The following is a 12,987-nucleotide window of genomic DNA, read 5'->3' on the forward strand; positions in this document are numbered from 1 at the left end:
GGGTGTAGGTTAAGGGTAACTGTACAGTTATTTGGGAGGTATTGTAGATGTGTAGGGAAAGCGTTTTCAAACAGTACCTCCCACTACAGATGAGAGTGATAGATATTGTGGTAGAGAAAACTTTCTCCTAGGCAGTGGGCCTGGTGAAAGTGAATGCTGAGTGACAGTTGATGCTCTTAACATTGAAGAAGCACTTGCTTCAGGGGACCAGCAGCACTTAATATCTGCTGTAGGAAGTTGACTCCTTAAAGAAGGCATAGAATGGACATAACGGGTCAGCTTCAAGTACGTGCCGTGTATCAGGCATGTGGGACGACACAGAGTATATATCATTCTGATGCTGTGCGTTCAAGGTCCAAACTAGTGGGGGGAAGGATAAAAAGCAAAACAACGTGGATATGACAGTGTTACGAGTGTTAATTGTGTGGTAGTCTCAGTGTTGTGGGGCTTTAGAGAAGAGGGAATCAGTGTGGACAGTAGTGGTTAAAGGAGACTTCATGGTAAGGCTGGAAAGATAGGTGGGATTTGGATACACTGAATATGTATGTGCTTGGAAGTCAGGGATTCGTTTTTGCTTACATTTTATAGCAGAGCTTTGCAGTTTTGATGCTAAATAAATGCTTTGGTGACCCTGAATAGGGAGTCATGAGACTATGGTACTGGAGGTCTTGGTCTTGCACTCAGAGGACTGAGTAACTTTATGAAATTGTCAGTTTCCTCATTTGTAAAATGAAGTCTCTTTTAGCCCTGGTATTTATTTAATGGTTAAATGCAGCCTAAAAGGGGAATGCTACCTCCTAGTGGAGAACCTGTGAAATAGGCTTTTGCTTTTATCAAACTTGGCAAAACACACGTCCTCTTTCTAATCATGGAAGAGAAAAGTAGACTAGAATAATAATGGCCTGCCTCCATGAAACAGGTTTAATTTCACATTCTTAAAGACTCTGTGAACATTAAATCAGATGTTTAGAGTAGCAGAACAGTCAGTAGGGATATTGATAGAGGTTTTCTTGTTAGCTCTTTGTACTGATGTTCATCCCACTCAGAAGTCTGGAGATAATTTACTGAATTAAAGACAGGATTGAGTAGGGATTTCATTGGGGAAATGAGATTCAACTTGGATGATATGTTATGAATAGAAGTATAGAGTCTAGAGTAGGATCTATACCAGAAAAGGGGTTAGGAAATTGAATGATTAAACAGTGGCCCGTGTACCATATGGAATACTGTGCAGCAGTTAAGAAGAATGGGGTAAATCTATAAGCACTGAAGTGTTTAGAAAGATTTTATTAAATAAAAAAAGGAAGCCATAGAACAACATATACATTATGGTCACATTTATAGATACGTTTTTAATTATATATTTCCTTTGTACATTTGTATACACGCAAAGGCATAAATAGTGTGTTATCTTCTATCAAAGTCTTGAAAGATCTATACTAAATTCATAACCAAAGTTATCTTTAGGGAGGAATGGGTGGATGTAGGGATTGAGGAGCTGTGAAGATGGGCCTTTTGTTTTTATTTTCTTTACTTCTGAATAATTTAAATTTTTTAGTAGGAGGAATATGTTTTTTGTGCAACTAAAAAATTAAGGAGGCACCAGAAAGGAAAAGGATTGCAAACAGGTTTAGGAGACTATCTACTAAGGCTGTTCTCACTACCAAATTTATTTTCATCCTGTCCTCCTGTTTTGGATCTTAGGCCTTTGGGCTATTGTTTCTTAACCCCAAAACAGGATAGGGATTTAGAAGTGTCTTTAAAGTGAATTTTAAGAATATTAGTTTCAGCTGGCAGAGAAAGGCACCGCCACAGTCTCGCTCCCAGCGCCTTTTGTACGTTTCTGTCTGCTTCTGCTTGTGCTTAGCTGTCCAGTCGTGTCCGACTCTGCGACCCCATGGACTGGAGCCCTTTCCAGGCTTCTCTGTCTATGGTGATTCTCCAGGCAAGAATACTGGAGTGGACTGCCATGCCTTCCTCCAGGGGATCTTCCCGACCCAGGGATCAAACCCAGGTCTCTCACACAGCAGGGAGCAACCGTGGGAAGCTGAGCTACCAGGGAAGCCCAAGTTTCTATCTAGGGAGCCTTAAACCATTTACCTCTATAAAGACGTATCATGCTATTGCCTTATACTACCACATTCAAGAAGCTTTGGAGGGGAAAACATATACCAGGAGGGAAAATGTTAAACAGGCTAAGGTTCAGCTTATTTAATTATGTGTCTTGTATCCTTTTCCTGGCGGGGGGGTTCTTTGCTCTCCATCTCTATGTGAGATCAATTAATAGATATGTATTGTAGGTTAATGGTAAAACCTGACATTTGTGTGTTCAGCTAGGAGTGTTAGCTCAATGTATTGACTATTGTGTAAATCTCATACCCAGTTAGCTTTACTCTGTTCTGCAGCTGTCGTGCCATTAACTCTACCCAGCCCTTTATAATTATGAGAAAATGTACATCCAGTGGAAGAACTTAGGTAGCTCATTACAAACCCATCACCATATTTTTAGGTACCTTAAATATAAAGTCAATTTTTATATCCCTACCTTAACAGTTTCTAGTTTTCTTTTTTTTTTTTTTAAATAACTTTGTCTTGTTCTTCAGTGAATAGAACATAAGAACACCCTCAAACTGTTCCCATTTACTTCACGTTAAGTGCTGTCAACATTTAACAAAGAAAGTACAAGAAAGTTTCATTGGACAAAAGAGAAGAAAAAGTAGGGAGTTATGTAGAGAATGTATAGGGAATAAAGAAGCAGATGGCAGAAATATTTTTTGAAGAATTCTCTGTGGTAGAAAATTAAGAGCAACTGGTACATGAGTTTTAAGATCTGGAAAGCTCTGATACTATATCCCCGTTTTTAAAGCAAATCATAATCTAAGATTGATAAGAAAAAACAAATAGAATAATGAAATCCTTGTTCTGGTCATATGTGCCTTCAGTTACTAGATGCTCTTAGAGGTTTCACAGTGGTCTGGGTTGAAAAAAGAAGCAAGTTTATTTCTCACACTCTGTATTCCTTAGCACACAGGGATATCCTTGGGGATTTATTTTGATAACTGGCATTGCAGTTTGAGTTACTATCTTAGTGCTATAGTTATCTGTACTCTCTCATTCCTGTGCATTCCCTATTGGGAATTTGGTATGTTCTCTTCTTAAAATCACATTTGACTAATACTATGATGCTCACACTTATGTCTAATAATATTGCTTATTTCTTAGACAAAAGTGAAATGGCAAGTAAAATGCTTTATTAAAGTCAGAAATCTTGGGAAATATAGCCTACCATATTATTAGTACTTCTAAGGAGGTTTTAATCAAAATTAAAGTATATAAAAAGTCTGAGATGGAAACAATCTAGAGAGTAGGGAAGGGAAGAAGCCCAAATTTTAAAATGTGTTAGAATGATGATGGATTTTAAGATCGGTGAAACTTTTAAAAAGACGCCTCTGTTACATGGTGCTCTTGAGCAGAACAATTTTTTTAGGGAATGGGTTCATAATTCCTTTCTTTTCCAGATTGCAAAAGTTGAGAAGCTCAAACCTTTGGAGGTGGAGCTACGACGCCTAGAAGACCTTTCAGAGTCTATTGTTAATGATTTTGCCTACATGAAGAAGCGAGAAGAGGAGATGCGCGATACCAATGGTGAGGGGAGGGCGACTCTTACTTCTCAGTGACTTACTTCTCAGCACCATAAAGGAGATAGGTCCCCATACTTTAAATTCTGGTGTACCCCTTTCTCAGTTTTACCAAAGGGCATTTTATGAAAGGGCAATTGCTCACTTCAGTGCTGTTGCTGTTACAGGTAAATGAGCCCTGTTTGATTTTCAAGGGAATAGCATTTTTTTCTGTAATAAGCAATTGATCATATCAGTCAGCTTAGTGTATCAAATTAATAGCACTAATCTTTGTAATTTTAACATTTATATATCAGATCAGATGAAAATTAAAGAAAAAACTATCTGAAGTCCTACTGTAAGGTTTAGGGGCAGAGTGAAGCTAATTAATTGCCTTTTCCCCTGGCCATTTAGCCTGTTGAGCCTCCTTCATTATATTTACACTGCTTTTTGTTTTGTTTTGTTTTAGAGTCCACGAACACTCGGGTCCTGTACTTCAGCATCTTTTCAATGTTCTGCCTCATTGGTCTGGCCACCTGGCAGGTCTTCTACCTGCGTCGCTTCTTCAAAGCCAAGAAGTTGATTGAGTAATAAAGCCCAGTCTCCTCCCACCTTGAATCTTAGCCAGCAGAACATCGCTGGGACGTGCCTGGCAAAAGACATCCTACCAACAGCACCATCAAGGCACCTTGGAGCTTTCTTGCCAGAACTGATCTCTTTGATGTGGGAGGACGTGGGTTACCACCTTCACCCAAGAAGTCAAAGAGGGACTTCTTTTTAACCTGGTAGGATTTGGACTGGTTTTGCAACAAGACTATTATTAGAGTCACCTATGACAAAAAACAGGGGTTACCTAGATAATGCCAAAGCCAGCATTTGTACTGGGTTTCCTCGTATGATCTGTTTGAACCATGTTTTCTTTCCTTCTCCCACTTGCTCACCAGCTTGGGCTTCCATTCTTCTTGTTTTACCAACATTTGTATGACCATGTTGAACTTGTTTCTTTCTGATTGTCCTCTTTGGATTTCTGTGTGACAACACCCTTAACTTTCTCTTGACCCTTAGCTGAAATGTTTAGTTAGCTTCTGGTGATACCTTTTCAGAATTTTATGTCTCTCAAAAGGGTGATGGCTGTGACACCTCATAGAAATGAGCTTTGAACTGTAGGTAGCTCTTAAAGAAAATTTCACTTTAGAGAATTAAAACATTTGTGCTCAGCTGCTTGAACTTTTCTCTTTTTGTGTATTTATGTGCGTTTAGTTCCATGCAGTTTTATCACATGTATGGATTTGTGTGACCACCACGAGATGCAGAACCATTTCATCACATGGATCCATTGTGGTTCCCTTTTATAGCTGCAGTCATCTCCTTCTGTAACCCCAAGCCCCAGCCTCTGGCAGCCACTAAGCTGTTCTCCATCTCTCTAATTTTGTCATTTCAAGAATGTTATATAAATGGAATCATACGGTATATATATACAACCTTTTGAGATTGACTTTTTTCACTCAGCATAATGCCCTTGAAATGTATCCAGGTTGTTGCATATGTGAGTAGTTTGTGTCTCTCTATTGCTTAGGGGTCTTTCGTGATGTGGGTGTACCCTGGTTTCACCAGTCACCTGTTGAAGGACATCAGTGTTGTTTTCAGTTTTGGGCCATTACTAATAAAACTGCTGTGAACATTCATGTACAGGTTTTTATGTGAACACAAATTTCATTTCTCTGGGATAAGTGCCCAAAAGAGCAGTTGCTGGGTTGTATGGTAAACACGTTTATTTTTGTAAGAAACCGTCCTCTTCTTTATCCAGAGTTACTGTGTCATTTTATGTTCCCACTAGCAATGTCTGACCAATCCAGTTTCTCAACATCCTCAGCAGTATTTGCTATTATTTTTTAAAAAGTTTTTTTAGTCATTCTGAGAGGCATGTGGTTTTAATTTGTATCTTCCTATTAGCAAATGGTGTTGAACATCTTTTCATGTGTTTATTTGCTATCTGTATATTTCTTCAGTGAAATATCTGTTCTTTTGCCCATTTTATGATTAGACTGTGTGTTCTTTTCACTACTGAGGCTTTTTTTTTTAATGAAGTATAGTTGATTCATGCTATTGAGTTTGAGAATTTCTTATATATCCTAGATACAAGTCCTTTGTCAGTTTTGTGGTTGCTTAAATTTTAACATAACTTCTACAGAAGAAAAAACAAGTAAAATTTGCCAAGTATTCTTACATGGTAAGTCACTGACTTTATTTCTGTTCTCATGTGTTCACGAGGAGATTAAGATATATGAAGTAAACACACCTAGAAGGATCATGAATCGAGTAAATACTTGAAAATATTTGTTGTAAAAGCAAAGCCAAGAATCGCTTTGGGACTTGTGCCTGCCTAAAGGCCAATACTAATATGAATAAGAGAAAGTGTGGGCACAAATGACTATGCTCATTGACAGTTAGTGACATATAATATCACTTGACATTTTCCCCACTTCTCCCAGTAAAGTGGGTGGGAGTTTGTCCTTTCTGTAATCTCTCTCTCTCTTTTTTTAAGTCTACTGACTCTTACAGGGCTTGTCCCATTGCAATGACAAGAATTACAGGACTTAGGGCTGTGCAGCTTGCAGTTAAGCAGCAGCATATTAGAATTAACAGAACACTGTTGTGATGACCTGGATAAAGTACCAAGGGGGAAGTGGGGCAAATTATGTTGCTAAAATCTCAGCCTGTTCTGTTAATGTTCCAGCTACTGTAAACACAAAAGGCTTTTCATCCTCTCTTGACTCCCTGTATGAATTCTTGGACTTCCCAGATTGCTCAGTGGTAAAGAATACACCTACTAATGCAGGAGACATGGGTTCCATCCCTGGGTCAGGAAGATCCCTTGGAGAAGGAAATGGCAACCCACTCCAGTGTTCTTGCCTAGGAAATCCCATGGATAAAGTCTGAGCCTGGTGGGCGACAGTCCATGGAGTCGCAAAGAGTCAGACAGGACTCAGCAACTGAGCACACACTCAATGAATTCCTCCCTTGTGGCACGGAAGTGGTTCTTTCATCAGTTTGTGTAACACTGCCATCTGCTGTTGAAAAATAGGTACTGCTTCTGAGAACCTGACCAAATCTCACCACAAGGGCAACAGTGTTTAGTTTCAGTGAAAGTCGCTCAGTTGTGTCCGACTGTTTGTAACCCCATGGACTATACAGTATGGAATTTTCCATGCCAGAATACTGGAGTGGGTAGCCATTCTCTTCTCCAGGGGTTCTTCCCAACCCAGGGATCGAACCCAGGTCTCCTGCATTGCAGGCAGATTCTTTACCAGCTGAGCCATCAGGGACACCCCATAAGAGCAACAGATGTTGAGAAAGTCTGTGGTATTACTTATACTAAACAACAGAGGATACATCCAAACAGGTTGAGAATAACCCAACCTGTGAGTTAAGCTCCATCTTCAGACATTTAAAGGTGAAATTCTGTTTCGTACCATTGGCCAAACAAGATCCTCGTTTCCAACTGGTGCCTTTTCCCTTTTTAGAAGCAATGAAAGCTGCTCCATTGGTTACAGTCTTCTGACAAAGTGTCAAAGAAGAAAATAGGAGAGGAAAATATTTTATTTTGCTAATGTTTTGTTCCCAAACGTGACTGTGAAACTGAAATTCTTTCACGTCCTTTCTTTTCCTTATGTTAAGACTGCCAAGTTGGACATTTGTGCTTTGGGTTTAACGTTCATTGATATTACACTTTGATTTGATCTGAAAAGTAAAATTATTTGCTTTTGATAAAAGACTAGTGCAAGAGCAAATCAACTTTAAAAACAAGGATGTTATCTGTTTTCCTCCATTTGGGGATCTGTGGTTCAACACAGTCTAAATTACTGATCAGAGTGATAGTTTTAAGTATGCTTTGTTATATCATTGTCATAAGCCCATCATAAGCTGTTTTTCTGTTTGTTTAATGGAAAGAGGCATGTGGGATTTATACAGATTCACTTGTAAGTGTTGGATTGGGATTTTTGTGTAAATTTTCTCAAATAAAGGCTAGCAGAAACCATTTTAGGTGTATTTTTCTGTTACTCATGAGTATCTCTTTGTCTGGATTGGCAATAATTCCTCCATATTCCTCAGTATTAAAACTATGGCAAATTATATGTGACAAATTAGAGGAAAAAATACTTGTACTCCAGATGGATAAAGTTTATGTGAGCTAGCAAAAGTTCATTATACTTAATTTGTAAATGTATAACTATATAATATGTATATTAAAATAATATTCTTAATTCAGAAAGACTAAATAGGGTTCTGTAAGCCAGGAATTCTCTGTAGCTTCTCTGTTTTAGAAACTGCTGTTGAAGTTATTCCTACAGAGTCTTCTTCCTTTCCTTCCATTCTTAAAATACCCCTCCTAATTTAGAAACTCTAGGACTTATTTTTTTGGACCATCACATCTATGTAAAATGCTACTCCAACAGGTAAAGGCAAGATCATCTTTCCTTTTACTTGCAGTTGCGTATTTTCTGTAAAGCTTCTTATTAAGAGTCAATGTGAAGCGCTTTACACATTGACTAGCTAGCCTCCTATTTAGCCTCTTTCTCTATTCCTCAAAAAAAGTTAATAAGTCAGTGAATCTCTAGCTTATAAAGTAGTGGTTCTTAACATTTGAAATACTTTAGAAAATGTCTCATTTCTCCCTGATACTTTAGAGAACATAAATAGTGAAGGCAGCAAAATGTTTAAGTGTGAATTTAAATAAATTTAAATTTAAATGTAACTGTCTCAGCAGTATCATATTTGTTAAATGGTTGTGCATGTTCTGCAAATTATTATCTATTCAGTCTGCTACAATCTCCTATAGCATAAGCCCCATGAATAATATAAATTTTTCTAGTACCACATTTAAAAAGTATAAAGGAACATGGCATTTTTTATTTTATAATTTTTATTGAAGTATAGTTGATTTGCAGTATTGTGTTTTTTGCTGTACAGCAAGGTGAATCAGTTATACACTTACATAAATCCACCCTTTTTTAGATTCTTTTCCCAAATAGGTCACTAGGTGTACTGAGTTCCCTATGCTATATGATAGGTTCTTCTTAGTTATCTATTTTATACATAGCAGTGTGTATATGTCAATCCCAATCTCCCAATTTATCCCTCCTCTGCTTTCCCCCTTGATAACTATAAGTTTGTTTTCTGTATCTGTGACTATTTGTTTTGTAAATAGGTTTGGTTGTACCACTTTTTTTAGATCCCACATATAAGCGATAGCGTATTTGTCTTTGACTTACTTCACTTAGTATGACAATCTCTAGGTCCATCCAAGTCACTGCAGATGACATTATTTTGTTCTTTAGATGGCTGAATTTCCATTGTATATTGTAATATTCCACTGTGGTATCTGTGTGCCACATTTTCTTTATCCATTCATCTGTTAATGAATATTTAGGTTGTTTTCATGTCTTGGCTATTATAAATAGTGTATAATACTGTCTAATGGATCCAAAATAGAATTTCAACATAAAATTCAATATAGAAATGTAAAAATGACTGAGATGTCTAACGTTCTTTTTTCCTTATAGTCTTTGAAATCTGGTGTGCATTTTACAGCATGTCTTATTCAGACTAGCCATAATTCAAGTGGTCGCTAGTGGCGACCATATTGAACAACAAAGCTATAGACTTTGCTAAGTACTTTGGCAATTTATTCACTTGTTAAGATATAAAATGGAAATACCAGTTTTTACCAAAAGCATTTTAAAATCAGTTATACCTTCAAAATGTTGAGTATTTCTGGGCTTATGTGTATTCAAAAGTCAGATATTTAGTTTCATTTATATCTGATGTAATGAAGTGCCGAGCTTGAGTTTCTGTTTTGTATTGTCTAAGATGGAAAGGGACATTTGTTAAGCTTTTATCTATGTATTATAACCAGAATAATTCACAATATCAGGCTAACCAAGTTATAGAATACTATTTGCACACTGCAAACTTTTAGTTTCCACACAAAGAAAAGTGAATTTTTAAGCTTTGGCTGAAACCTATTCAGCTTCTCTGAATGCAAGTCAGTACTTTTAGCTATAAGCAATTGTTTTTTCCATGCAACTCAAAAATTTATTGATCATCTGTTTAATGTGCTGAAGTAAACTCTGGAGTAGACCCAGATAAAAAAGAAGCAATACCTGTCCTTAAAGTGCTTTCTAATTCATAGGAGGAAGTAGATGGGATGGCTTCTGTCCAGCATGATCTCCATGCGTGCTTTAGCCACCACTGACTTAACATTGTGGATGTTAAGGAAGCTTTCACTAACCCAGCTAGTTTGTCTTGCAAAGATGCCCCTCCTAAACACCTTTCTAGAAGATTGTACTTTCCTTATAATAGCACTTAGACACCGTTGTAATTGCCTGGTTGTTTATCTGTTTAGATGGACTGTAAGCTCCAGGAGAAGAGGAACCATGTTTATTTTGTCCTCTGTTATAACCCAGCGCCTGGCACAAGGTGGTACTTAATGTTTGCTGGATGAATGAATTGAAAATTGAAAACTATGTACAGTCTAGAACCCTGGAATGAAACCAATAAAAAATCTAACAGGGTGTTATCTGTCAGGCATTTTGGTTTAAGAGATGTACATATGCAATAACAATGACCTGATATTCTTTCAACAAATAAAGTTTAGGCTTGTTATATCAAGCACTTTTCTAGGCACTGATGATACATAGTTGTGAACAAGAGGGCAAAATCCAGGCTCTCGTGGAGCTTATGTTCTAATGAATGGAGGTAGTCAAAGCAAACAATAAATAAGACATCAATTTTAAAGATAAACATTGTGAAGAAAATGAGTGATGTGATCTGGCAGGAGAACTGTGTTACTTTGGATCAGATTGGATGTGAAAAAGAGGTTTGCTTAAATACAAGCACAGTATAAGCAGACCATCATAAAGTCTGGTACACTAATAGAAAAAATGGATCCAGATCAAGAAAGACAAAAGTCCCTCCTATTCAGACCCAATGTGGAATGTTACACAGAGTGTAGGATATCATACTTTAAAAGGAACAGTGATGAACTCGAGAGAGGTCAGAGGAGCGTGAGCTCGTTAGCTCACACCCCTCACCCCATTCTACCCATTCTCTTCCTCCTATGTTGGCTGTCACTATCCACCTACTTAAAAACCTAGATGCAAGTCTCCTGTACTCAGATTTGCTTCACCAACCATATCCCAACTGATCACAAAGTTCTAAATGTTTCTCAGATGGATTTCTTAAATCTGGCCCCCCTCCCCACTTACACTGATAGCACCTGAGTGCCTGTCTCTAGGCCTCTTGTCTTTATCTTCCATGTTGTCATCAGTTCTTTGTAAAGTATAGCTTTGGTCTTATGCAAGATGCCCTTATTATTTATTATCTGTGCTGGGCACATGAAAAAAGACTCATTAATTATGCTATGGGGAAAAGCATAATTGGGACTCCCCCCAGCAAATCAGGACATACAGAGACACAGATCATGTACTCCTTTGCTTAAAAATGTCCAGTATTTTCCATTGCCCACAGGAAATGTCAAATTCTATATAAATAAATATTTGAGGCCTTGTCTTCTCCTTCTGTCCCACAAATATCATGATCTCCATCTACATGATCTCTTAGCCCCCAAATATCCTGCTCTCTGAAAGAGATCCCGGGCCTTGTTGTGGGCTTTGACTTCCAGCTCCCCTCAATGGCTATGTAACATACAGTAGGTTACTTAACCCCCTATCTCAGTTCCTTTTGCAGAATGGGAATACTATGAGGATTAAATGGAATGACACATGGAGAGAAAACCTTTAGCATAGTGCCAGGAACATTATAATGAATGTTAGCTGTTATCTCTGTAGGTCAATAATTCCCGTAACTTACGACTAAAAAGTTATCTTAGCGATGTAAAGTTGCTCAAGGCACATAACTGATGGAACACGCTTTTCCACTGTATTGCAATTCTGTTAGTGACTTGAGGGCTTTGCAGATTCCCCACCTCCGATTACAGTATCTGGCACTTATGGCATGAAGAATGTTGCATGAGATCATCAGGTGGTCAAAGATTTGGAAATACACTTGGAAGAATGTGAAATCTGGAAAGAGAGGAGTGAGTGTCAGGAGAGTTGACTTCAAATATTCTCTAAGTTGTGTGGAAGACAGGGACCCAGGGTAGTTCTGGAAGAAATAATTGGGCCCACTAACAGATGACAGGAGGCAAGAATTTTCCGCTGGGAGAGGGAAGGGAGGTGAGGTAAACGGGAGACCTAAGAGACACAGTTCAGTCCCTGGGTTTGGGAAGATACCCACTCCAGTATTCCCGCCTGGAGAATCCCATGGACAGAGGAGCCAGGCAGGCTACAGTCCATGGGGTCACAAACAATCGGACACCACTGCGACTTAACGCGCACGCAAAAATATCTTTGCTGTAACAATTCTCTAAAACAGAGCGCTGTGCAACGCTAGGAAGGGCTGCTTCCCCCAGTCACTGCCCTTGAGATAGCCCTGGCGCCAAGATGAGACTGGACGACCTCTGGACCTCAAAACTGTCTGGGCACCGGGCTAGGAATCAGGGCAGGGGTCTATAGACCCGAGGAGGACGCCCTTGCCCCTGCGGGAGCCATCTGGTCCCATTCGGTCTCCACCGGGCGCCGCCAACCCCTGCCCAGAGCCTCGTTTTCCCGGCCCGCCTGGAGGGAAAGAAGTCCCCCGCGCCGGGGCTTAAAGGAACCACCAGCAAAAGAGGAAACCCCGCCGGGCCGGAAGCACCCAGAACTGCTTCCGGGCCAAGGGGGAAGGAGCCGCCATGGAACCTAGCGGGGTGGCGGGGCTGACGGGGCCGCGGGGCTGACGGGGCAGTGGGCCGGCGTCTGAAGCGGGAGAGGCGCAGCGCCGCCAGCGCCACCGGGGACACTCAGGCTGGTCCCGTCCCCGCCGCCGCCGCCATGTCGGTGCTGGGCGAGTACGAGCGACACTGCGACTCCCTCAATTCGGACTTTGGGAGCGAGTCCGGGGGTGGCGGAGACTCGGGCCCGGGGCCCAGCGCCGGTCCGGTGCCGCGAGCCGGTGGCGGCGCGGCGGAGCAGGAGGAGCTGCACTACATCCCCATCCGTGTGCTGGGCCGCGGCGCCTTCGGGGAGGCCACGCTGTACCGCCGCACCGAGGTAGCGGCCCTGCTCTCCCCCGCCTCTTCCTCGCTCAGCGATCGGGTCCCGCAGGGGTGTCTGTCTTGGGGTCCTCACCGCTCCTGTACTAGGAGTTCGTAACAGCACTGGTTTTTCTAACCGGTCGTTTTTGTTTACCATGGGGACTGAGCAAAGAATTGAACCTTCTCTGAGCCTTAGTTTTCCCGTCTGTAAATTGGAGTTAGAAATAGCAACGT

The 12,987-nt window shown here is 40.2% G+C and overlaps 2 protein-coding genes across 2 annotated transcripts in view; both read left to right on the forward strand.

The window, feature by feature from the left end:
- The window catches only part of TMED10 (transmembrane p24 trafficking protein 10), a 34,794-nt gene extending 27,138 nt beyond the window's left edge, over positions 1–7,656 (forward strand). The window contains exons 4-5 of the mRNA XM_005900987.3: positions 3,519–3,645; positions 4,087–7,656. Of these exons, the coding sequence (XP_005901049.1) occupies positions 3,519–3,645; positions 4,087–4,208 (249 nt within the window). The 3' untranslated portion in view covers positions 4,209–7,656. The remainder of the gene's footprint in view (positions 1–3,518; positions 3,646–4,086) is intronic.
- A 4,739-nt stretch (positions 7,657–12,395) lies between these two features.
- NEK9 (NIMA related kinase 9) overlaps positions 12,396–12,987 on the forward strand; it is a 37,256-nt gene continuing 36,664 nt past the window's right edge. Inside the window, exon 1 of the mRNA XM_070377497.1 lies at positions 12,396–12,769. Within this exon, the coding sequence (XP_070233598.1) occupies positions 12,551–12,769 (219 nt within the window). The 5' untranslated portion in view covers positions 12,396–12,550. The remainder of the gene's footprint in view (positions 12,770–12,987) is intronic.

The sequence above is a fragment of the Bos mutus genome, chromosome 10 (assembly GCF_027580195.1).
Source record: "Bos mutus isolate GX-2022 chromosome 10, NWIPB_WYAK_1.1, whole genome shotgun sequence".
Classification (NCBI taxonomy): domain Eukaryota; kingdom Metazoa; phylum Chordata; class Mammalia; order Artiodactyla; family Bovidae; genus Bos; species Bos mutus.